General features: G+C 45.7%; 1 protein-coding gene across 1 annotated transcript in view; it reads left to right on the top strand.

Annotated features, from left to right (window-relative positions):
- Positions 1–26,912, top strand: part of SPHK1 (sphingosine kinase 1) — a 36,360-nt gene extending 9,448 nt beyond the window's left edge. Inside the window, exons 3-6 of the mRNA XM_079966054.1 lie at positions 18,871–19,020; positions 20,650–20,744; positions 23,015–23,130; positions 25,661–26,912. Coding sequence (XP_079822180.1) covers positions 18,871–19,020; positions 20,650–20,744; positions 23,015–23,130; positions 25,661–26,495 — 1,196 coding nt within the window. The 3' untranslated portion in view covers positions 26,496–26,912. The remainder of the gene's footprint in view (positions 1–18,870; positions 19,021–20,649; positions 20,745–23,014; positions 23,131–25,660) is intronic.
- The last annotated feature ends 363 nt before the right edge of the window (positions 26,913–27,275 follow it).

The following is a 27,275-nucleotide window of genomic DNA, read 5'->3' on the forward strand; positions in this document are numbered from 1 at the left end:
TCTAAGTTGCTTCTGCATACCTCATGGGAAGCGATTTACAAATGAAAATATTAACCTCAATAATAGTAATAATGAAAATGATAATCTCATAGCCAGAACCCACATGATCAAAGGTTGGGTCCAGGTCTATGAGGTTGGGTCGTTTGACCATCTTCCTAGCTTTATGGAATCTGCTCCTGTAAAAAGCAGCTGCCATTTGGCTTGGGTAACATTTAGCAGGCCCCTTGTTGGCTGTTTCAGAAGAATACAAATGGACTCTTTGTCTGGAGCCAGGAGGGTGCTCTGATAAGATAATCATTCTGTGTAATGTGACTCACAAGCAGGAACATATAATCTTCTGATCACCCACCGTTCTGCAAAAAATCACATGGATTGTGTGGACCAGCTCAGTCTTTTTCTTAGGCCTGCACCTGCAAAGGTGGGAAAAGTTACACGGCTTATTTAAGAAAACACCTGTTTCACAATCAGTAAGGGGGCACTACTTTAGTAAACTGAAAGGTTTTAATCCTGATTGACTAACACATTGCAGATCTAGTGGAGACCAGGCCCCTGCACTGCAAGCCCAATATACTACCCTGTGTGTATGTGTGCACATAAAGCCATACATACTTTTTAAAAAAGGTTTAATTGTAGGAAATGTTGACTGTCCCCTCTCTTGAAGCCAAATTAATTCAGTGCCTTTTGAATTCTCAGGATCGAGTTTTTCACTCTAGTTAAATCCTGTGTTGAATATGTTAGCCAGAGCTCCTATTCATCAGCACAGCTAGTCGTCCATGGATCTCCCATGTGACATCAGTGCATGTTGCAGAGCTGGCCCAGAGGAATTTGGAAACCACGTGACCGCTTTGAGCAGCATGTCTGGCTGGGTCTTCCATGTGGTGACTCAGCACCCCCTCCCCCCCATCATTAGCGCTAAATGCACAGGAGGTGGGAGCAGCAACACAGTTGGCCTTGGAGAGTGAAAAGGATTCCTCCTATACAATTTCTGTTCTCCCTCTGTGTCCTAGGCAGGAGGGAAAGTAGAGCAATTATACCACACAGCTCCTCTCTCTGTGAGAGATCTCCTGGTGGGGGATGCTAAGAAAGAGTGACACGGGGAGCGATGGCAGCTGACTCTGTGGCCAGAATGTTGCCTTGTAATCCAGTTCATGAACTGACAGATGAGGAGAAGTGGCGGGGAGAGGTAGCCAGAAGACGCTTCTTCTTGGTTTGGTCATTTTGCCTAGAGAGAAATGGAGACTTGGCCTATAAGGAGCTTCCGCCCCAACCCCCCGCTGTTTAGCAGCTTGTCTATCTAAGGCCTCCAGAAACCTTCCTGTCCCAGGCAGATTTAATCTTATCTGTAGTAGCATATGTTCTCCCCTGCCCCACCTGCTCCTCTAAAAGTGATTTGCACTTTCTCTTCTGTCCCAACTTCTCTGCGTTTTGGTCTGAAACCCTTCTGGGTGCTTCTCAAAAACAGGCGAGTGGCTGTGCCAGAATTAACCAGCCCAACAATCCCCATAGGTTTGCATTTGTGTAAATGGAATTGGTGTGGAGAGAGTCATCTAAGTGCAGGCAGAGTGTCCCCACTCCCTACTTTAGACATAGCCAGAATTTTAAAAAGATTAATGGACATCCTAGAACTCTGGAGCCCTACACAGAATGGAATTCCCTTCTTTTGAAGTCTTCTGCTCTCTCTGAAAGCTGTAGGTCAGGCACAAAACATCAAGAGCGTCCCTGTGTTTTGTAATTTGCTACACCATCTCTTGCTCTTGGGATGGGATCACAGAGCGCACTTCAATAAAACAGCCACTGGTACCATTTAGCATGGAGGTCACACCCATGTCAACAAATGTGATGACTGAACAAGTGTCTGGTTTTACTTCTCCAACATCCATTGGCATACTTTGCTCTAGGTATTTTGCAGAACTCCCAACTGAGGTCAGACATGCCTTTCGCTACTGAACTTTCAGCACCTACTCAAAGCACTTATTTTAATTCCAGCGGCGTTTTAATTGATGTTTGATTTTATTAGTTTCAACTGATTTTTCAAAAAATTTTGTCTTGGATCTTTGTAAACTGCTTAGAGACTATTGTAGGCCAGCGGTATATAATTTTTTTTAAAAAAACAAAACAACGTATTTATTTATCCTACATTTATATCTCAACTTTCCTGTCATGGCACCTAGGGCAGGATGCAAGTTGTTCCCAGATCTATTAGCTCTCAGGACACTGGTGGCGTCATGTGCCCTCAGACCAGATCCTGGGACATGTACAAGAAAGTGTGATCAGAGCCGATGTGGTGGCGAACGCAGATGGACTGTGTAAACTTTCTATGCCTGACAGCTTGTCGTTATCTAAACGCACTGACTGCATGTCGTGCTCTGTGGTGTAGCCAAGCAAGGCAAAGTCCTGCTGGGGGAGGCATGGTTTAGGCAGGATACAAGGCAAGGCTCAGGCAGCACTCTGGGGGACAGAGAGCTCTGATGTTGCTACAAGATGCTGCTTTATCCAGGTTGCCCTGGATCTGTTGCAGTGGAGTTCTCTGAGTCAGAGGATGGCAGTGCCACTTCCTTTTTGGGGTGGGGGTTGAGACCAGCCCTGCAGGTTCATCCGATAGCAGGGTGGATCTGGGCCCCCTTCCTGCTTCCTGGTCAGATTTTTCACTTGCATCACCCAACGAAGAGGAATCTGACTCCTGGTCCCTGATAGTGCCTTACAGAACATAGCTCCTGAAAAGTGCCGACACGTTGCATCTTACCTTCTTGCACCCTTCATTATTACTGCATCCGCCCCCACCCTTATTGAAAAGCTCTACCAACCTTCTTGTGAAAACTTTGGAACAGAAGTGTTCCATCATGTGTCTTCCTGGCCCTGGGCCCAGCTCTCTAATTTTCCAAGATGTTCTTAAAATTGCTTCGAAGCAAAGAACAAAAGATGAAAGGAAATCAGGCAGTCCTACAGAAGTTGGTGTTACTGGCAAGCTGGGCAGTGGCGACAGGGGAAGGCAGGCCACCCTAACCTCAGAGCACAAAGAACACGTCAACGCATACCCTTTCTGTTCATCGTAGATCAGATGGTGCAAGGTTATTTAGCATGAGAACACAGATTTGTATACTTGTAGATGTGTGGCAGCCATGGCAGCCAGCCTATAGTAGCTTGATGGAATGCAGTGCCATCATTCAAAGAAATTTGCATGGGGCCAAAGCCACCGACCGGAACTCTTCATGGTGTCCTCACAGGTCACTTCTAGTTTATTCCTAGACCTGGCCAAAGGTAGAATGGGTGACAAACAGGTCATGGTTATTTCCTGCAAGCCTTGAAGTATGTATGTCTCAGCTTATAGGCTTGCTTTTATGAATTGTACCACTTGTAAGCCAACATGTTTGTGCCAAATGCATTTTAATTCAAACTGGGTAGCTTGCAAAGGCACATGTTTGTTTACACTTTAATTCTATGTCCTCTTCTTTCAGAGCTATATCCAATATGGCTTTGGCTTACTGCATATATCTTTGAACTGCTAATTTAAGATTCAGTGAGATGTGCCAGTTATTAATTTATGCTTGGTTGCAGTGATTAAAAATAAAATAAAGAGGCTAACATTACTGCCTCTGAAGAGGCACTGTCAGCACCCACTTGGCCTTGTGCTGGGGTGTGTGTTGTGTAAAACTGATTCCCGAGGCTAAAAGGCAAGTGTTCACTTCTTTAAAGGAGCCCTCCTCCCAGTTCCAGCCAAATATTGCCATTAGTAAGAATCTTCTTTTACTGAATTTCAAATACTTTTCTCTTTATTGTCTTCCTGATGAACCCCTCCCAATTTATTTAGCAATGTCCCCCAGAACCTGATGCTTTCATTCAAATGTGGACCAGGTTTAGCTGGTCCCTTAGGTTAAAAAATAAACAAAACCCCCAAGTCATCAGAGGGTGATACCTGAATTAGGACCAACTAAAATGTCACAAAGTAGCGAGCAAGTTTTCCAGTTCTTAAATTTTACTGTATGTTAACCGGCACAGCATCTAGCAGCTGTAAAAGAGTACTGTAGGTATTATGCCAGCTTATTATTATTTATTAATTTTTTATCTTACCTTCATCCGAGGAACACAGGGTGGTTCACAATATGAAAACACAAAAATGCATAACATAGAAAAACAAACAAAAACAATACTCCCCAACAGTTTAAAAGGCCATAGATTGTTTAATTAGCCAAAGGCCTGGGAGATGAGGAACAGTTTTTCCTGGCAAAACAGACATGAGGAACAGTTGAAGGAGTTGGGAGACTGAGAGGGGATATAATAGCCACCTTCAAATATCTAAAGGGCTGTCACATGAAGGATGGAGCAAGTTTGTTTTCTCCTTCTCTGGAGGTTAGGATCTGAACCAATGGATTCAAGTTACAAGAAAGGAGATTTCGACTAATCACTGGGAAGAACTTTCTGACAGTGACATCTGTTTGACAGTGGAGCAGATTCCCATGAGAAGTGGTGGACTCTCTCCTTCCTTGAAGGTTTTTTAGCAGAGGTTGAATGGCCATCAGTCATGGATGATCTAGTTGAGATTCCTGCAGTGCAAGGGGTTGGACTGTATGGCCCCTGGGGTCTCTTCTAACTCTACGATTCTATGATCTGGTCTACAACCACCTGTTAAAGAACCTTGCCCAAGAAGGGCAGCTGGCCAGTAATTAGATTTTCTGAATCCAGGACGTGCTTCTAAAGGAGTGGTCTTATCACTCCCTCCTTCAAGCAGGCAGGGACCACCCCTTCTCGTAAAGAGGCATCAGTCACCTCCCTAGCCTAGCCAGCCATCTCTTCCTTGCTAGTTTTTATCAGCCAAGAGGGGCAAGGGTCCAGAACACAAGCGGACATTAGACTTTTCCTCTGTGATCATCAGGCAAACTACAGTGGCAAACTGGTTAGATAGGAGTACTTTGGTTGAAGTCCAATGTCATGTCCGTTGGACTATGTCCAAAAATTCCTGTTTCACTGATTAGGGCATTAGGCCTTTCATCAACTACAACAGCCCCAATAAGCTGTAAAACTAGAATTTGGGACCCAAATATTATCTGCTTGTAAGGCATGTGGGGAACTGCTTTGCAGTTTGTGTATTGTGGTGCACAACAGTGCTTGCATTTCTACTAAGCTACATGTGCTGGCTCACATGAGCTAAAGGGAAGCTGTGCATGTGTGCTTATTGCACTCCAGGTATTTTGAGCAGGAAATGGTCTCTAGAAAACTAGGAAGTTAATGCTGCTCTGCACATTAGTGCATAGCCAGTGGTGAATTGGAAGATGGCACTGCCCTTCCCACCGTGTCATTGCTGCAGCTTACCTGGGTGGGCTGGGCTGAGCAGAGCAGCCTTGCGGTGAGGCTAGGGCTGTGCAGGTGCGCCAGGGGGAGGAAGGCATGTTGACTCTCAGCTTATGATTCCCAGTACCTTTCACACCGATAGGCAGAAGATCAGTAAGATATACAGTAAACAGAGTTTACTCAAGATCCATGCCAAAGCACTTTGTGAATGATCAAAGTCCTTCACTTCCAGTGTGGGATTTTTTTTTAGCACCAATCTTGTTTAGGGGTGTTTTGTACGAATGAACATCCTTATAAGATTGCTTCCGTGTTACAGATAGGGAATATGTAGAAAAGATGGAAAGAAAACAGTTCAGAATTATAAAGTAGGAAGGGTCTGAAGGAGTTTTTCACATAATGTTTCCCTTTCTCTCTCTCTCTCTCTCTCTCGTATGCATGTTATAATTCAGTGCGATGCCCTGTGCATAGACAAGTAGTATATATATATCAGGAGTTTACACCTTTGGTGTGTTCAGAGAGATAAGAACAGTGTCATAGGATCGCTGCAAGCATACAGTTTCTTTCAAAAATAGAACCGAAGTTTATTCCATTATTCCATAATTAAAGACAGCACACTAGGCCCATGGGAAGTATCCCTTTAAAGACTGGCACCCAAGGCCATCAGACTAGTGCTATTTCAATAGCATAAGCAACATCTGTTGAATGAGCTTCCTAATGGTAATGCTACTACAAATAAGCACCAGTCTTGCTCTATACAGAAGTGTCTTCAGGTATAGGTATCAGAATAACTTATGGACCGAGTGACCATGGATACAGCAGCTCCCATAAACACAGCATTGCTTTATCCAGTTGCCTTGACTGAGTGAGTCACCGCTATTATTAAGCAGCCACAGTTACTCGATTCATACTGTATATCGTCTCTAAGCATGCTTTCACATGGATAATTAAGACAGCTTGCATGTAGAAAGAGACGTTTTGAGTGAACTGGGGCAAAGCTTCAAGCGATACTAAGCGCATGCCCAGACAGGATCTTTCCATGCTCCTAGCAGTGCAGGGCTGCCTGGCTCTACCATTAGGTAGAGTATGGAGGCTGCCTCAGGTGGCAGATTCTAGGGGGCTGGGATCAAGCTGAGGTAGTGGAGAGCAGAGCTCTGGGTACACGCCACACTGTTTATCCAGTGGCGTAGCGTGGGGGGTGCAGGGGGGGGCGGCCGCACCGGGCGCAACATCTGGGGGTTAGGGAAATCCACGGGTTAGGGGGCGCAAATCCACGGGTTAGGGGGCGCAAATTACTTGCCTTGCCCCGGGTGCTGATAACCCACGCTACGCCACTGTGTTTATCCCATGTCCCCTAAACTAGCCTGTTGGCCTCTGATGCAGTGGAAGACCACTCAGTCTGCCAGGCTTTTATACATGGAAAGGAGTTAGGGTGACATCCTATTCTTTGCCATAGGCAGCAAAATGTCTTGTGCTACACCTGTAGAGTGGGGCTGTGGAACATAATGGTGAAGAAAGTGAAACACTGCAGAGAGAATACTTGGGTTGTTCCCTCTGATACTATTGTTCCGGAGATACTTGCCACGTAGACAGTATAGTCCAAGATCTGTACAGCCTATGGCTATTCTGCTATAAAAGCCAGCATGACTTGCAATAATCACCAGCTTCCTCTTCTGGGGTAATGGGAAGGGTGAAATGTGAAAAGATGACACAGCAAGAATGCCGGCCTCTCACGAGTTGGCAAGTCTCTTGCATCACTCCATGCTGATTCACAGCTGTCTGGCCATAGCACAAACATCTGGCAAAACAAATTGCAGCGTGGCTCATTTTCTAGATGGGGCTCTGTGGTTTTAAAAATATGCAAGCTTCACTTTCTGAATGTATCCAGACAATTGATTGGGCACCTGGGTGCCTGGATCCAAGTCTTCAGAGGATTGCAAAATGAATCCATGGCTTCAGAGGTTGCAAAATGAATCCATGGCTCAGTGTGAAGCTGCTAGTTTTAGAAAATCCTATTTATTATAGATCATCAGTACATTGCTCTGTTTTATTTAGGGATGTTATAAATAAAAGTGCCAAGGCACTCTGGTTTGGGGGCTAGGTATGCTGTTTGGGTGCCTGGGTAAGGGAATTGCTCAGCGATTTGGAACCAGGAGCTTGAAAATTCTGACCTGGTTCAGATGTTCATATTCTGATCCTTTAAAACTTTCATTTGGGGAATTAGGGATGTGGTGCAGGCTCTTCCTGTCTCTCCTGCAAATGTCAACTCTCCTCTCCCGTCCGTGTTTTCTCTATCTTTAGTTTATCATGCTATCCAAATTGGATGAATCATGGTCAGTACTAATCAGGATTGCCTTCAACCTATGGTCTGGAAGGAATGTGCTAACCATAGTTTAAATAATGGTCAGAGGAAAGGGAACCAGGAAAGGGAAGAGCAAATCAACAGGCAAGTGTGGAAGGAGGGTCCACCACGCGATACCAGTCCATGTTTTGGAATAATGGAAAGTGACATTTGAAACAAGCCTGTCTCTAAGTTGTTGGTTGCTTGGTAGTTTGCCAGCTCATATCCAGTCTTCCTCTGAAGGGCCCACATCTTTGTATACTTCTTCTCTGTGGTACATCCCTTGCTCAATAATTGGCAGAAAACACTGAAGGGCATCAGCAGGCATTCTGTGGCACTGTCCCCACCATATTCACATAGCCCTTTTCTCCTAGAGTTGACGTGAGAGTGGAAGAAGAATTGGCATGCCTCTTAATCATTAATTTTTCTTCTATTGACTGTTGGAGGGTAGGTGGGGAAGGAATCATAGTCTGTGACGGATAATGTGTCAACAGAAGTCAATAAATATATTGGGAGACATAAATTGTGTGTGTGTGTTGCTCTTCTGAAATGGGGAGAGGGACAGCCACAAAACTTCACATGTAATGGTTCACAACAGGCCTATACTCATAGGGCTCATCCACACTTTTGCTTGACCTGTATTTTGATCATGCCTTGTGTACTAATTAATTCCCGCAGGTCCGAGAGCTTTTCTTGTTGTTCATGGCTGTGCTTTGTGAAACCTTGCCTGCTGAATTGAAGGTTCATTAAGTAAAATCTCTCTCTAGATTTTCCATGCATCTGATAAGACCTGATTCAGCAGGTAAGGTAAGATTTCCACAAGGCACAGCTGTGGAACAATCGGAAGAACTCGGAGCCAAGGGAATTAATCGGTGCACGATATGATCAAAATGCAGGTCAGGCGAAAACGTAGCTGAGCCAGCAATGAAATTTATTGATAAAGGAGTGGATTTAGGCTTAGTCATCTTGCAGTAGATCTATTTGAATCAATGGGATTTAAGATGGTCAAGACTAACAATAGGTTACTCCAGGGATAGCTAACCCATGGCTTTCCAGATGTAGTCAGACTCCAACTGTCATCAGCCAGCATGGGTATTGGTCAGGAAAGAGGGGAACTGGAGTCCATGAGTGAAGATGAGCGGGGAATCATTCTCCAACAGAATGTAATGGGCAGGCACTGTGTTTTGAACTGAATAAATTCGTCAGTGAACTAAAGAAAGCGAATAGAGGACGTTTTATCCTCTTGCATGATGAGAGGACGACTGCTATAAAAGGGTTGTGCAGCAAGCTTACAGTGAACACAAGAAAGCAGCTGTAACACAGCACAAAGCTGAACTGTGTGGATTTCGTGTTCACTCACAGTACCAGTATCAGAGTTCAAAAAATGACTACTCACTCTTAATCTTAGGGTCGCAGGTTTCAGCCCCATGTTGGGCAGAAAGACTTCTGCTTTGCAGGGGGTTGGACTAGATGACGCTCATCATCCCTTCCAACTCTAAATTCTATGATTCTATAAAAAGCTCTTAAAAGGTACACATTTCATTGAAGAGAGATGTTCTAGTAAGCTAGTGGCTCTGTTCTTAAGCCAACGTCCTATGATATCTCACTGACTTCTTTAATAGATGCTGTTTTATCAGATATGTATTTGTGGAATAAGGGCAATATGTGCTATGCACAATATTCATGGGCACAGACACAAGTACAACCCCATGCCCCTACGCACATTGGCTGGTAGCATGTACATACTAACCAGTCTGTAGCACAAAAATGGAGTTTTTTCTCAATGTGGAACCATTGTGCTTGTTTGTCCTCAGAATGCTGCTTTCCATCTAGATGGATTCTAGATCCTGCTGTCTGTCCGCAAGGATGGGTGTGTTTACTGGATGCACGTTTGAACACCCTTCCCTTGGTGAGCTTAGATGTACCTTTTCCTCCCTGCCCATGCCCCAGGTGAATGAAGGAGGAAGTGGTGATTGGGAATGCATCCGCACCCACCCACCATGCCATTGTGCAAGTGTGGATAGACACCCCCACCACCACCAGGACCGCCTACATCCGTTTCCACCTATTTCCAAATGAACACACCGTGAGGTTATGAATCTGCAATGAGCTTTTATTTTCAGAATGAAACCAGTTTCTCAAGAAGCACTTGTCAGAGGCAAAAAAGATATGCAGTAGTTCTAGATTGTGGTGTGGACTTAGAAAAACAAGTACAGTACTCAGTCTCCAGTGTTTCCAGAATAAAATGTTAGGTGTATACAACCATTCTGATTGCAACAACCAGGCTTCTGTAGTCAGAACAATATTGTGTTTGTTTGGGTGGGGGGGGGGGCACATGAAATTGAAACACTGAGTAAAGGAGAAGCTTTAATTCTGTCTTGTCTCTTCTGGCTAGTGTGGATGTGAATCTTTCAATTTTTTATTTCTCTCCGTTTCTCAGTTTCCCAATCTTAAATTCAGTTCTCCACATTTGTTTGTTTTTTAAAAATTCTCATGGAAGATTCAGAAGCATTTTAGCGCAGTTATTCTATTATACAGATTTTTGCAAGCCATTTTCCCCTAATGTAAAGCGCTTTTGTATGTTATTTTCACCAAGGTATTCATTTTTATGCACGCTTGCCCCCAAATACCTGTTTTTCTACACCCTGTTTGACTGGAGAACTGCATCACAAAGTTTGGTTCAGTGCAAACTTCAAAGGATAACTGTGTTTTGCTTTGCATATTGCTTTGAAAAGTGCAAATTAGGTACCGTATATTTCGCCCTATAGGACGCACTTTTCCCCCTCCAAAAATGAAGGGGAAATGTGTGTGCGTCCTATGGGGCGAATGCAGGCTTTCGCTGAAGCCTGGAGAGCAAGGGGGGTCGGTGCGCACCGACCCCTCTCGCTCTCCAGGCTTCAGGAAGCTATCTGCTAGCCGTGGGAGACGCAGCTCTCCCACGGCTAGCGGAGACCTTGCCAGCACCCAGAAGCTTGGGGCGCGCTGGGCTCAGCACGCCCCAAGCTTCGCACAGCGCTCCGCTAACCGTGGGAGAGCCGTGCGAAGTCGTGCGGCTCTCCCACGGCTAGCGGATAGCAGCCTGTTCTGGGGGTTGGGGTCGGGGGAAGCTCGGGCTTCCCCCGCCCCAGCCCCACACCTGGAGGGGAAATATATTTTTTTTCCTTTATTTCTCCCCAAAAAAACTAGGTGTGTCCAATGGGGCGAAAAATACAGTAATTCCTCCTTCAAATGCACACAAACCCAAATTTATCCCTTGTCTTGGAACTATCTAACACTTTATCTAGCCTTTGCCTGCTCTTCCTTCCCAGTAGCATATAATCCTTAAGGACAGGCTGTTGTCATTTCAGAGCTTTCTGAGCTGCAGAACATGGTTTGCTTTCATGATGTCTGTGTGCTGCCCCATCCTCCTCTCAGACATGACCAAGCAAATATTTCTGGCAGCACCAGCATTTTCTCCAGCTCTGTGGTAGAGTCAGCAAAATCTTAACTTGATTGAGGGAGCTGGAAAGACCTAAAACTGTATCACCAACTTTCTGGAAAGCACTTTTGCTGAAAGATGCAAAGGAAGTAAGAGCAGAGAGGATCTGACAGTCTAGACATGTGAGGGGTCAGTCATCACTGGGTCATTCCCTCTACCTCTAACAAGATTTATCCAAGGCAATGTACCAAAAGCGAGCCATATGGGTTGGGGCAGATCTTGAAGGTCATCTAGGCAATGCAACATCTGCCACAGGGAATGTAACGTCAGCATCCCTCAGAGATGACTGTCCAGCCTCTGCTTAAATGCCTCCAGGGAAAGAGGACCCATCACTTCCAGAGGCAGTCTACCCCATTTCAACTAGCTTTTCCTGTTAGGAACGGTCTGCTAAAGTTATCCTGAAATTCTATTTTATTCCTGCCCTCTGGAGCAACAGAGAACAAGTCAGCTCCATCTTCTGTATGACCTCCCTTCAGATGGACCTATTGTTCTAACTTTCACGCAGAAATAGGCCATCTCTGAAGCTTCATTTCCTGACTGGCATAGCCAACAGATATTATCTAGGTGGGACCGCTTTCATTCATTCGTTCCATCCTCCTTTGAACTCTGTTATATCACTTGATGTTGCGGACTCTGCCAGTTTCCCATGGGGTCGTGGTAGTGCTCTCTTCTTTCCTCACTACAATTGCCTCTTTATTTACCCTCCCCTTTGCCTTGAATGTGCGCCTTTGACTCCTGGCAGATGTACAACAAGGGATTGTGTGTGCTTGGTGTTAAAACTAAAATTCTGTTCCCAGACATTCTAAATTCTGAAGCCTGTAAATCACACCAATTTGCATCTTCGGTGACTTAATTTTTTTTTTTTAATATATTCCGGTTATGAAACCCCACCCCAACTACTTGAAATCATACTCTCCTTCCAACACTTCAGCAGGCATTGCCTGCTTACATTCAGGTATATCTTTGTGTCCACAAGGGCTGGTACTACCCTCCTCAAAATGACAGGTTCTCAGGAAGAGCAATGCAACGGATGCCCCATTCTGTGCTTTTCCGGCGGCTGTGTGCATGTTGCAATCTGTGGGAACCCAAAAAAAGCCCAGAATGTGGCACTTGGTGCAAAATTCGGCTTCCTGAGAATTACAGCTTTCATTGCGAAAAAGGAAGTTTCTTTTTTAAGAACTGGCTGAGAGCAGACGCAGGTGGAATTGGCTTTGGTTTGTCAGGTGGTGAATGTGAGTGCTTAATGAGTTTCCAGTTTTTGCTGCTGCTTTTTATCTGCTTTACACTCCTCGGCTTGTTGGCTCCTGCTGGTGTCTGAGTTAATAGAAGTCTATGTGGGACCTGTACACCACTGGTAGTATTTTGGGCAGGGCAGGGCACAGGGAGAGTGTGATGGTGGGCCTCTGGTGAGCTTGTTAAGGGGGAGGGAAATTAGGCAGCTTTCTGCTATCTTCCCTTTCGGTTCATCCTCCAGTCTGAGAGAACCTGGTTGGCATGCCAGCAACCTCCCAGGTCCTTTGGTAGTGTTTCTGAATGTCAGGACCTGTGGCCAGGAAAACAAATGTCTGCCTTCCAGGCTTTGATTTGGGAGGAACACCTTGACCTGGCTGGTATGACTGAGACCTGTTCGGATTAACCCAATTGTGGTTTATTGGTGAAGCAACAGCAACACTGGCTCAGAGAGCAGGTAGAGTTGAAGTAATCTCTTGTGGTGTCATCCCTCCTTGTTGCTCAGCCGTCTTCCCATTTTGAGTGTCTAGTGGGTTATCAGGAGAGGCAAGGAGTTCTGCTGGTAGGGTTCCATTCATGCCACTATCTAAGAGTCTCTCTGCTGAGCTGCTGGTCTCAAGGCTCTTCAGATAGATTTTCTGGGGGATTCCAATGTACATCTTCGATGGTGAGGAAAACTAATTTCTTTGCTACCAAGCATATCTACACAGTGTCACCCAGCAGAGGTTCTCCGAGGCCTTCAGCAATCTGGGCTGCAAAAGGGGTTGGTGGAACCTGTGGTAGCCCAGTGTAACTATTTGCCAAACACATCACCGACGAATTCACCCTGATATGAGACCGAATTGGTCTTGGTTTCCCTAGTGGATGAGGGGCCTGTGAGTCTGTTGGCCCTTTTGGTTATCAGTGGTGTTCAGCACCATCAATTATGGCAGGCATAGGCAAACTCAGCCCTCCAGATGTTTTGGGACTACAACTCCTAGCTGACAGGACCAGTGGTCAGGGTTGATGGGAATTGTAGTCTCAAAACATCTGGAGGGTTGAGTTTGCCTATGCCTGAATTATGGCATCCTTTTGGGACTCCTTGGTGGACTTGGGGCATTGGACCATCTGTCTCCCAGCGGGCTAAATACATAGAGATACGAAATAACACAGCATTTGGGTTGATCTACAGAACCCTGCAGCATGTTACCCAAAGTGTGTGTTTCTCCTCCAGCTCCCACCTTCTGGCATCATACTGTTGGAAAGGAGCAAAACCGGTCAGCCCCTGCACCTCAGCCAGATGTTCCAGAGAATGTGATAAGACTTAAGAGTGTTGGGGGTGGGGATGGAGAGGGAAGCATTCCCCCTCTCTGTCCGTAGACAAAGATTGATTCTGTCAGCTAAATCCATCTCCTTTCCATAATCAGGGCCAGAAGCCAGATTGAAAAGGATCAAGGAAAGAGCTGATACCGTACTTCCCACCCCCTCTTCCTCACTTTTAAGAGAACAGTAGACTCTGTTTTATTTCTCTCTCAGCCTCTAAAATAGCTTTTTAAAAATGCCTTGGATTTATGGATGCAGTCATCACACCAAACCCAGGAACAAGGGAAATAATTGCAGTGTGAACAAAGTTCCTATGGCATTCCAACAAAAACAGGTGTTTCCTGGCTCTCCTTGCCCATGTCTGTGACCCCAGGAATGCCTGCATGCTTCTAAATTCATCACTGCAAGATTATTGTTCATCTAGGCTAAATGCAAAACCTGAAGGCCCTTAACGGACGGCCCAGCCACCTTCTTCCTGCGCTCCAGGCAGTGTTCTCATTTTGCTGCAGAAACGATTGCTCACATCCCAGCACTCCCTGAGCAGCTTCTGCCAGTCTGAGTTACTTTTCATTTTGTTATCGCCCTAAACACTCCCCAGTTTGTCAGCTACCTATTACCTGCACTGCATGGCCATCAACAGCTGCCTCCTTGACCTTGGTAATCTGTGGGCCCTAGGAGATAAATATGTCCCGGCATTGTGAACTATGATCCTTGCGGTGGTTGGGGAGGGGGCGGGCTGAACTCTCCTCCCCAGTTCTGCATGGGAAGAAAGGATTGAGGAAAATGGAGTGCATGGTTTTCTTCTTGAGGGGTTAGCAAGATTTCACGCTCTTGAAAATGCAGCTTGAAAAACGTGATGATAGGCAGTGGAAGCTTAATCCTGGGGCTAGTTGCACCGTTTCACGGAGAGGTTTGTGGCTGGCTGTTATACAAAGCTTATACTTATTTAGCTGAGGAAGAACTGGGTCAAAAGCAGTGTTCTGGCTTTGCTTCCCACCTGCCTGCTGAAGTAAATGCATTCAGCACCAAGGGCAGGGAGTCCTGAAATCAAAGATGCAATGTGCTGGCTACTTTAATGGGAGCTAATGGCACCAGCAGAATCTCTGCACTAGCTTTTAAAAATCATTGTTTCTAGTCCTCCCTGTTAAACTACTTCTGGACAAAAACAGGTTTGGGGGACATGGGAGAGGAGAGGGAAGGACCATGGCTTAGCACTGCTTTGGACCCAACCCATCCTGTTTCCTTTGCACTGAAGGGAACAAGGTGGAACAAAGTAACCACAATGTAATTGGGGAAATTACAACAAGTTATGTAATTTTGCCTAAGTAGACAGTGAGACGAATAAGTTCATTTTTGGTGGAAGATGAACTGCAGCAGTATTGAAACAGTGCTGTGTGTGACACATAGTGGGTTGGAATGGAAAATGATGTCTTCTTCCATCCTGGTGAGGCCTATTGCCTCAACAGTAAAGGTAGAACAAGAGCCATTAGGTAGCTACTGATAGCCATATCGTCCATCTATTTGTCTAGTTGTCTTTTAAAGCCATCCAAGCTGTTGGCTACCACTACGCCTTTTACTACATCCTTTTAACTAAGAAGCAAAACCTCCCAAATTGAATAAAGACCCAGTCAGGAAAACGAGTAAACTTGATCTTTTTTTGCCAGTTCCATCTGTGGTTTGGCTTCCCCTTGGGACATGATAGCAGCTTCATTCGTAACAATCTGTATCAGGAAGATAAATGGGATGGACTCTTAAGCTTTTGGTGTGGGGTAGGCAGGCAGGAAGAAGGAAAGGATGCGAAGCCACAAGCATCAGTCTTCCGCTTCTGAATCATTCATGTAGCTCAGATTCTCAGCATCGCATACTGTAGTCCTATTAAAATAACAGAAGCGGAGCCTGGGATGGCCCCGTTTTGCAGGGTAGCAGTCAAAAAGATCTAGCTAGCAGCCAACATGTTGGAAACTAATTGGCACGCATGGTTAATTGGGTCTGATGATACTTTCTGAAAGCAACTGTAGCTAGCCCTTAGCGTAGTTTCTGTGCCTGCTGCAGATGGGGGAAGGTGGTGATACTGCCTTTCTTTTGGGAACTGAAATAATTAACTGCGCTATAGATGACGAACAGGTTGGCTCCTGGTTCTTGTTGAAGAACAATGCCACACCTGCCAGACATTAAACCAGCCTGTGCATTCAGCATGGCTGGTAGTTTTATTAGCTGTGCCAAAGATGTTATCTGAAATGAAGCATGAGAGCTCAAAGCACTGATGGCACATTTTAAAGCGCAGTTTTTATTTCCTTACGTTGGTGTTGTCCCTACGAAACCTTTGACATGGTTTCTGAGAGTCCCTCCGCTCTCCTTCTCCACGTGTTCAGTACCTAAGCTGTGTACACATCATCAGCTTTAAACAGAGCTAGGTCATTCATTTTCTCATTCAAAGCTGGTTTGGGTAAAAGGACATCAGAACATAGCGTTTCCTAAGAAACAACAAGTTAGATACAGGATAAATGTGGATTTTGACCAATGTTGTGTGTACACTGCTTCCCAAACCAGCAGTGAGAACTCGCTGGATGCAGAGTAAACAACAGTCTATTCTTTTTGGGGTCTCATCTACCTGAGAGACGTTTTGCTTGCTGTTCACCAAGGGTGGCATTTCACAATTGAAATGCGCTACTTCAAAGGCATTTGAATTGGGAGTTACTTCCACCAGCCCCATCCGCCTCTTTTAATTTGTTCCAGAGAACTTCGTAACTAACACCATCTCTCATCGCAGCCCATTCCAACACCCAGCAAAAATATTTTAATTTTCCTACTTACTTCCTTTCCTGCTTGCCAATCATGCATCATGTGAGACCCACAATACGCAACAGGAAGGGGGAAGAGAGAATAGGGTGTGTTTGTGCAGGAAATTTTTGAGCATCATTTGTGCTGAGTTATCTGCCGGCTCTGATTGCTGAGCCAGTCTACAGAACAGTGAGATTGAAAAGTTGATAACTGGGCGGACTACATTGTGAGAAATCCTCTCTATGCCAGAGCCATGCAGAGGGGAACAGGAAGGCAAGAAGCTCTTGGTTCATTGGAGGCATAAGGTGAATGGTGAACTTGAAGAGCATGGCAAGTGGCTCACTGCAAGAAATAATGAATGTTGAAGGTATTTCCTCACATTGAGGAGAAACACATTACCTTTTTCTTTTTTTCTTTTAATTGCCGTACCATTCTGCATAAAAAGTCTTCAGGTCAACTCAGAACAATGTAAACAATTAAACAGCAAAAAACAACAACAACACCCCATCAAAATAACTAAGAGCAGCCGAAAATCTGCTGGAGAGATTTATGGCTCAGGTCCAGTATTCTTTTTTTAAAAAAGTTTTAAGTATTTTCCAATATGTACAATTGTGTTACAGCCTTTATTCCTTTTTAAAAAAGAAAACAAAATCCTAACAAGTCTTTTCCCACCTGGGAATAGGTAGTTAGAAATTCTATTTCTAAGCCGGGGAGCCAAGAGATTGATTTACCACCCAGTGGGACTCTCACCCTGCCCTAGCCATCTGTTTTGGTGGGTGAGCGGGAGGCGATTTGCACCAGTTGCAAGGGGTTACAGACCTGATACTTAAGATGAAAATCTGTAGACCAGTGCAAATAATAATTAAAATATTATTTATTTAACATCTGTAATACTCTCCCCTCCCTTGGTTGGCAACAGCACCCACCTGACTGCTCTAGGCAATAGGCATTGGTCAGAAGGAAAAGGGACTGAGGAGTTTCTTCACCCCTCTCTCAGAACTCTGCCTAATAACAAGCTGCATGCACACCTTTCTGTCTTCATCTATTTGCTAGGATTTGCTGGCGTTGCATGCCGCTGAGTGACAGTTCATTTCATAGGAAAATTGGTTGCTGGATGCAAAGCACTGTTGCACTAATGTACAGCTTGCAGGCTTCCCAAATGCATCTGGTTGGCCATTGTGAGAATAGGATGCTGGACTTGACAGGCCATTGGCCTGATTCAACAGGCTGATCTTAGATTATTTTGTTCTTGCAACCTCTCCTTAATGGGAGTTAACTGAACACATTACCAAAACTTTGAGAAATTGATTCCCACCTCCACCCTCAAAGGAAGAGGCCTGATGTATGGCAGGGCAGGCTGTGGGCAGAATCTATTGGTCAGTCTTCCTTTGCAAACCATCCATAGGTTGCTATCTCTCAGTTGCTGAAATAAAGTTGACAGGGAACCCAGTAGTGGATTTCTTCTGCGAAAGCGTTGTGAGTGCCATTTTGGTGCAGACCACAATTCCCAATTATGTCAGGAAAGGAGGTCTGTAGTATTTTCTCCCCCAAAGGAAACCAAAGCTGAGCCTTGCTATCCTTTAAACATCTCTGCACATGGGAAGGTTGGGAGTGTGCAACAGGGAGAAGAGTTTTGCCTCCATTCCTGATGGTTGCATCTGCTTCTCCATTTAATTTCATTTATTCATTGTTTAAACTCTGGAACTCATCTTGAGTGGTCAAGCAAATGAAAATATGTGGATTTCTTTTTTTTAATGTATAAGGCCAGAATAAGAAAAGTAGAGGTAGAAGCCTTAGTCCATGATGCTACACCCTTGTGCAAATTAATTGAAACAATGAAGTTTCAATTTTTTTATTGTATAAAACTCACATATAAATGCACAGAACTCACATATACATACATTAGTAACCGATATGACCGCTGCTATTTTTAAGCAGCATTTGAACACAGTTTGGCATGGAGTCTATAGTTTCGAACAGTCACGGTTGATTTTTGGATCCCTGTACCACACGTGAATCAGCATCTGAATGAGCTTCTCCAGTCGTACAGTCTACAGCACGGAGGCGACTTTTGCATATAGCCCACAAATTCTCAATGGGATTTATGTCCGGGGAATTCCCTGGCCAATCAAGTACCTGTATTTGCTGCTCTGTCATGAATTTCTTCACCACTTTTGATGTGTGACAGGGGGCTAGGTCCTGCTTCAATATCTCAGTACAATCAGGATACCTCTTTTCCAGCTCTGGAATAACTCTCTTGTAGAACCTCAATATATTGTGGTGAGCGCATCATTCCTTCTACTGGCTGCAGGCTTCCAACACCATAATGATCAACTCACTTTTCGTGTTTGTTTTGAGCACAGGGTTACGAGTAAGATAGAAAACATGCTTTGTTTCAATTAATTTGCACAAGGGTGTAATTCACGATCTCCCCACCTCTGTTGTCTCTGTGCAGAAGCCACCTTTGGGCTACTCTCCCGGCCCTGCCAGGTGATGGTGTTGCTGAATCCACGCAGCGGGTCAGGCCGGGCCCTGCAGCTATTCAAGTCCCAAGTGCAGCCGATGCTGACGGAAGCCAACATAGGATTCAGCATGTTTATAACTGGTAAGTCTTGTGCCTGAACAAGGCCACTGTGAAAACTGCAGTCTCTCTCTGGAATGACAGGCCAATGCATGTCCCAAGATGGCTGGAGCCCCACAAAAGTGGTTGTGCTCAAACCTTTATGTACAGCTGTGCTCTGACCCACCCACCCACACCTGTGATATTGCTGGCACTGCCAAACTGGAGGACACTCCTTTGCTCAACCGTCCGGGTAGCTAATATTCTAAGGCAGCCTTCCCCAATCTGGTTGGACTCCCAACTCTCGCCATCCCCTGCCAGCCTGGCTGATGGTCGGGATCTGGAGAGCACCAGGTTGGGGAAAGCTGAACTAGGAAGATCACGGCCTGCCCCGTTTAATTACAGTGCCACCTACATGTGAACAGAAGAGTTAAAAATGCAGGTATAGGCTTGACAAGGCTCTAATCTTGCATTTTTTGCAGGGAAAGGAAACCCAAATAACTCCTCCCTCCAGCCCAACTCAGGTTGACCCTTTTCTGCAGAGTGCTGCTTTGTGAGCGTGGCTGTGGTTTCACTGATGTCAAAGTGCAGCAAACTTTGTTGTAAAGGTCTGGCTGATCCTGTTCATCCCATTCCAAGAAGAGATGGGAGGAGAGAACAATTCCTTGTTTAACACATTTTTTGAGATGCCCGTCCCCTTCAGTTTGTAACCTAATTCGGTGAAACATTGCTTCAAACCAGCTTGCCATTTCCATCAAATAGGATTGGCACAGGTAGCATTCCATTTGGCATCAAATGATGGCCAGGGAGAACATATTTTGTCACCTCTTGGAGATAGGATTGTCCTGCCTCACCTGTAGTGTGAATTATGGTCCTTCTGTCAACTATCTCTCCCCGCCTGCCCCATCAAATTTGTTTTGCTTTTCTCAATTGGGGGGGGGAGAGAAATGTCTTTTCCAGAAGGCTGAGGTTCATTATACTTTTTAATTCTATTTCCATTCTTGGTAAAGGTTTAGCCAAGAGTAAGACAAGAGGGACACGGGTGGCGCTGTGGGTTAAACCACAGAGCCTAGGACTTGCCAATCAGAAGGTCGGAGGTTCGAATCCCCGCCACGGGGTGAGCTCCTGTTGCTCGGTCCCTGCTCCTGCCAACCTAGCAGTTCGAAAGCACGTCAAAGTGCAGGTAGATAAATAGCTACTGCTCTGGCGGGAAGGTAAACGGTGTTTCCGTGCGCTGCTCTGGTTCACCAGAAGCAGCTTAGTCATGCTGGCCACATGACCCAGAAGCTGTACGCCAGCTCCCACGGCCAATAAAACGAGATGAGCGCCGCAACCCCAGAGTCGGCCACGACTGAACCTAATGGTCAGGGGTCCCTTTACCTTACCTTTAAGGCAAGAGAAGGATGATTAACACAGTTCTCTGTGTGTAAGAATGTGCATTCTCAGCTCTTCCTGACAGGGAATGCTCACTGCCACACTCCTTGATAGCCATTGGCTCCACTTTCCACAGCAATACTACTGCCAGCCTGTGTGTGAGGGGACAGTAGTCAGTGGTGGACAGATGGCATTTCCGCCCCCCCCCCCAACAATAATAGGAACCCTTAGAGAATGCAAAACTATATCCCCCTGGGACATAACATACAAGTCATACATGTTCATTGTCTTTGTTGCTAGAGAAGAACAACCACGCTTGGGATCTGGTGAGGAAGACGGACTTATCCATGTACAGCGCCTTGGTCATTATGGCTGGAGACGGCCTGCTATATGAGGTAAGGGGGGCAAGTGGGATCTGGCTAACTATGGGCTCCCTTGCCTGTTGTGTGCAGCTCCCATCACCAAGGACCGGATGCTGCCCAAGGCGGGCCCATGTTTGATGGTTGTAAAGGATTTTGCCACTTATTCCGATGAGGCCTTCCAGCCCACTGGAGTGCAAAGGGTCTGGGAAGGGGACTGTACTTTGGAAGTGGGTGGGAACTGGCAAGGGTTGCAAATCCAGTATTGGACAGTGAAAGTCTGCAGGTCACAGTTATCACACTGTCTTGCGTTTGTTGAAATGTCTTCCTCCTGCTGCACAGTGGGAAACTGGTACGGGAACCCAATTCCATATTGACTCTGCTAAGTGTTTGGCAGCACTGGCCAGAAAGGAATTAAATTGGAAGGAGGTTCTCAAGATAAACGAGGGAAGGCCTCCGATTTATGTTTGCAAATTTCCTATGGGTAGTTTTTAAAACATGGAAACTAATGCCTAACATTGACTTCCATTCACATTAAATATTTGCGTGTTTCCCCTCCCCCACCAAAGTTTGCACCTTTGGTACTGGACCAGTTTGATTTGGATTCATGTTGCATGGCAGCAATCAAATGACAAAACCATAGCAAGCTTGCAACCTTTTCCTTAAAAAGAGTTGTGGAAAATTTCTGTATGGTTGCAGGTTGTGCTGCACAAGGCAAAATCTAGTAGGTTCTGCTTCAGAAACTGATAGAATACCCACTCCCACTCCCTTTTTTCTTAAAGGGTCTTCCCAGTCTTCATGGCTATGGAAAGATATTTGAGAACAATAAGCAGCCTGCTAATGGCGAAGCGATCCAAAAGTTGTAATGTTCAATAGAAGTGCAGCTTAAATGCAGGTTCTGATGCAGAACTCTAAGATATTTCTGTGTTCTTATTTTGTGAATGTGGGGTGTATATGGTTTCCAATGGTGGGTTCAATCCAAGCATTTGACTGCAGGGTCATTCCATATCAAGAGAGCCAACTTCTTTACTTCATGTCATCCAATTTTCTTAATATTTTGTATGCACACTTGTTGAATGATCAAAACTAAGTTGAGATACGTCAAATTTGGTTACATATGTATTTTGTTGCAATGTTCATGAAGTACCAACAATAATTCTTTCAAAGTGTGCATTCTATAACACAACAACAAGCTATCACTCTTAGAACACATTTTTAAAAGAAAAGCCTAGCTAGGTTTTCAGATACTTTTTAATTACACAACTTTCTAAAGAAATGCCTGAATTAACTGATATTATAGTCTGAAGTCTTGTTTTTGTTATATTTTACTCCAAGAAGACCCATTTATCCTAAATAGAAGCCAATAAGGCAGACATGTATGTACAAAATATTTCCCCCTAGTGTGATCCCATGATGAAATATTGCAGGTAGATCTTAGAAATATGATAGAAGCAATAATTTTTTTTTGAAAATCTATAATCCTATTAATTTTTAATCACTTTTTAAAATTTTGTAACCTAAATTTTAAATTTAAGTTACAAGTCCATCTTGTGACATATCATATTAAAGCCCATGAAGTTCTGAAGAGATTGGTGTTCTTGGTTTTGATGTATCTCAATGCTGGGCTCAGCTTTTAAAGTTTTTGTGTAGTCTGACAAGGCCAAAATTGTCAATTTTTTGAAATTTCAGGCCCTCATAATTCAAAAAATGGGATGAGATAAAAAGCTAAATTTTTAGATTTAAATTTAGTTTTGATCATTCAACAAGAGTACAAAACATTCATAAAAATGGATGACATGAGGTAACAAAGTTGGATCACTTGATATGGAATAACCCTACAGTGAATGGAAAGCTTGACTATTTGAACTGGTAGTAAGTTAGGTATGACCAGCCTTCCAATGACAGAATGCTCTGACAAGTTTGGGAATAGCTTGACTGAACTCTCACCTGTAGCATATTCTTTATTACTGTCCTCTCATTTCAAATAATGTAACTACGAGGTGTGCCTGGAACACACACTCCTCTAATAACACAATCCTGTGCATGTCCAAGCAGAATCGAGTCCCATTGAATTCAGTGAGATGTACTCTTAGAAAGGTGTGTATAAACCAGCAGGTTTTGCGTGCAGATTTTTAGAGTTTGAATTGCAGTACCTCTGTGTACATAACCTAAGTCCTGACCCCCCTAAGACTGGAGTTTTAAATGGACTGGTCACTTCTGTGCTGACCAAGCCAAGTCAGAGGTGAAAAAAACACCTTGTCCTTTCCTTTCCAGTAAGCCCTTTTGCTACGTGTACTTTTTTGTAGGTGATAAATGGACTGATGGAGCGCCCCGACTGGGAATCTGCTATCCAGAAGCCTCTTGCCATCCTCCCAGGGGGTTCTGGGAATGCCCTGGCTGCTTCTCTCAATCACTACACGAGGTAAGGCATCACTGGCGGTTGGACCTGTGGCAGCTCTGCATGTGTGTTTCCAGGGCCGGCCCTACCATCAGGCAGGGGGAGGTGGCTGTCTCAAGTGAATGCTGTGGGTCAAGGAGAAGCAGTGGCAAGGTGCTGGAGGAGGACAGGGTTGAGTGTGCCACACGGCTTGCCCTGCACCTGCTCAACTAGCCTGTTGTCCTCAGGTGAAATGGAGGATTCTGTTTCTTCTCCAATGCTGGGGGCAGATTTAGCCGCCAGTTTTGCTGGCTTTGGCGCTAACAAATTGTGGAGTTTGGGTGTGTGCACTATCCAGCTTCATGTACCCAAAATTGCATGTGTGAAGTTTGGCTCCTGGGGCTTCTCCATCCTAGGAACCTCAGGCCTTGGGGTAAGTGAGGGTGCGTGAAACTGCTTCCCGCCCATTTGGCTTATGGCACATGCTGAACTGGTGGTATGCTGGTGCCACTACCAACAGAATCCTATTTGTGCACACCTCACTTTACAGTTGGCTAAAAGCATGAAATTGTGTGTGTGTGTGTAGTGGCACTAGCACATGGCTGATTTCTAGCAGCCACCACAGTTATGTTGAGCTCCAAGCAATGTTGGGAGTTTCCAGAACAGCCCCTCCACTTTCTCTCTTAATGCTGAATTATCTTTCTTTTGTCAATCTAAAATTTATGGTGTTTAAAAAGATGCAGGAGCCCCAATACAGTTCCCACATTGGAGGAAAGCATGAAAGGTGGGTCATGGGGCAGCATGATTTCAAAGGCTACATAGGGTGAGAGTGAGCAAAGGGCATCTCCCACTCTCATCCAAAAAGCCAGCCCACATTCCACACTGAGTGCTCAGGGCTGTATATGAACACTGAGTGGTTAAATAAAAACAGATCCTGAATGAAGGCTAAGTTGCGTGGTGCAATGGTAAGCTGCAAAGTCGCAGATATCCTTTTGCAGGCTTCTGTTCTACAAGGAATAGAAGGGCAAGGAGACATTCAGAAAACCAAAACTCTATGGGAACCCCCAGTCTTTTGCTCATTCTGACATTCTACCAGGCTTGCAGCTGGACCAAGATTGGTACCTGCTCCTGCCCTGTTTATTACACATCTTTTTGCTTAGTGAGGCTGGCAAGGCAGCTGCACTTGACAAACTTCCCTTGACAACCAATGGTGTCTTGTAATCTCCTACCACTGCTGTCAAAGAGGAAGGGCATCAGGGGGCAATGTGCATTCACAAAAGAAGCTTAATTACAAGTCCTCAGCTCAGGTTTCGATCCGCTCCCTGCAATCACAGCCAACATCCCCCAGCCTTGGCCTCTGCCCCTTCCACAGCTGGCCACCTTTCCCATCTGCTCTGTGACTAATCCTCATTTCTTAGTGGGCTTCATCTTGAGGCAAGACTGGGGAAGGCTCCTACCTTGAAACCTTGCAGTCTATTGTCAATGCAGAAAATAGTGAGCTAAACAGACCAAACCTCTGATATCCTCTGTATGGAAGCCTAGTTTTCTCCTGCCACAAAAGTGGCAACACTGACCTCTCCCTCCCTATTGGTTTTCAGTAGATGTCGTGAATCAGATGCCTGGAAGATGTTTAAGCACTTCATAATGGATATAAACATTCAGTTATAAAACCTAGCACCGTAGAAACTCATCTTTGGGGCATTCTTTTTTTACCCTGATCTTCCACCAATGTGGTTCCCAGAGCCACATTCATGAAATTGTCCTTTTATACTGCAAGCCTGCCGGTAGGGGCTAAGGGGGAAACCAGCAAACCCAGGCAGTAGTTCTGTAGTCTGTATAATGAACGGCTTGAATGGAAATGCTTCAGGGTCAAGAACAGGTCAAGTGGAGCTAGTTTCTCTGCAGAGCCGATGCCCTTGGCCCTGCTTCCCATCTCTCCCACTGCTGCCTCTAGGTGTGTCTTTGCCCCAACACCCACAAATCCCTACTTGTGGGGGGAGCACTTTTGATGATTCATGTTGGTGGGGAGAGTCCAGTGCCCTCTGGTCACTCTAGCTAGTCTCAGCTGATGAAACCTGACAGCTGCAATATGGCACTGCTCCCTTGTCCATCTGCTGCTGCATCCCAGCCCCACCTTTTTTCATGCGGCTACAAGGGGCTGTTGGGACAACGGGCCGCCTATAGAATGCTGATCACGAACACCTTGAAAGAACAGAACCCTGATACTGTGCTTCCTGTGTGATGACCTAGCTGAAGCAAAACCGCCACTGTATGGTTGACTCCCACACCAGAGGTCACCACCTCCGGCCATTCCAGCACGGGAGGCGGTGGTGGCTCAGGGATGGCATTGGGCTTACCTGTATGATTGTACTGGCAACATGCAAGGACACCAAAGCAGCAGTCCAAAAACTGTTTTGTCCCAGCCCCCACCCTGTGGAAGAGGAAGGTAAATTGGACCTTTGACTTTCAGGAGAGGAGACCTTTTGTGCAACCCACTACCATTTCTGCACTACCCTTGGGCTGGCCCCTTCCGTGCCACTGTTTTCACACGCTCCCTTTCTTTCTCCTGCTGCAGCAAGGGCCACTTCAACAAGGAGGAACTGCTCATGAACTGCACTTACTTCCTCTGCAAAGGCCTGCACGCCCCCATGGATCTCATGTCCCTCCACACGGCTTCAGGCAAGCGACTCTTCTCCTTCCTGAGCTTCGGCTGGGGCTTCATCTCCGACGTGGACATTGCCAGCGAGAGGTACCGCAAGCTGGGAGGCGCCCGCTTCACCGTGGGCACGTTCCAGCTCCTGACGACGCTCCAGGTCTACAAGGGCCGCCTCTCCTACCTGCCCTGCGGCGACCAGAGCCCCAGCCCTGGCTCTTCACCCTCTGCGGTGGGACACGGCTCCCTGTCGGCGCTGCACTCCGAACAGTTCTCCTTCAGCAGCAAGAAGTCCCTCTACAGCTGCTTCCCGTCGGTCTCTTCGTGCGCCAGCAGCAAGAGCTGTTTGCTCGAGGACTCCTTGCTGGTACCCTTTGAGCAGCCTGTTCCTGAGCACTGGACTGTAGCCCCGGAGGAGGAATTTGTCTCCATCATTTGCATCCAACACTCTCATCTGGGAGCAGACCTCCTGTTGGCCCCCCAAGCCAAGCTGTACGACGATGCCATCCACCTCTTCTACGTCACGGCGGGGGTCTCCCGGCTTTCCATGGTCAAGTTTTTCATGGCCATGGATAAAGGGACGCACCTGGCTCTCAACAGCCCCTACCTCCACTATGTGCCTGTCAAAGCTTTTCGGCTCGAGCCCCTGGTGCGCAAGGGCTCGATGACTGTGGATGGGGAAGTACTGCCCTGCGAACCCGTGCAAGGTCAAATGCACAGGCGGCTTGCCCGCGTCATCAGTGGCACAGGGAGTTGAAGGGGCGGGGTGGGAGGACCCCGATGCTGCACATCATCAACACTATCTCTGGCAGGGATAATTCTCAGGGGAAACTTGGCTTGCAGAGCCATTTTTTGAAACTACAACACGAGTAATGGTGGAGCCTGTCCTCCGGTGGGCATAAGACTCTCACTCTTCCCTGCAGTTTCAATGTCTTCCTGCTCTGCACCGCCCAGAGGAAGAGATGAAGCAAGTCTCCAAGACCATAGCTCTGTTTTGCCTCTCCATCCAATATCAAACCTTCTATGCACACCAACTGCGGCTGAAGCAGAGAACCTGCTGTCATCCCAATGCAGTGGCTATGTGAATAAAAATGCCTCAGTCCAAAGCCACTTTGGGGACCACTTTTAATCCTCCTGTAATTTTTTTAAAAATAAACTCACTCTCACACACACACCCCAAGTTGTATGTAGCAGCCGATTATATTCTTAAGGAGAGATGGAATAAAGATTTACCCTTTTTCCAAAAGAAAAAAAGCACTATCTTGAAAAATTAAGGTTAAAATGATGCCAGCAGTAATCTTGATGCTAAGTTTTAGGTTGTTCCCTTGGAAAGGGAAGCATATCTTAACAAATCCTTTAGTTTGCCTGCAAATGACAGGTGGGTGGGTAACACTGGACTAATGAGAGAGCTGCTAACTTTCTCCCATAGTGGGCACACCAACAAACTGACATGCTTGCCACTTTCCTACCATACTATGACAAAACTAGCACCTCTGCTTTTCTCAAGGTATCCAGTATATCATCTCGCAGACGATTG

The sequence above is a fragment of the Podarcis cretensis genome (assembly GCF_951804945.1).
Source record: "Podarcis cretensis genome assembly, chromosome: 2".
NCBI classification, from domain to species: domain Eukaryota; kingdom Metazoa; phylum Chordata; class Lepidosauria; order Squamata; family Lacertidae; genus Podarcis; species Podarcis cretensis.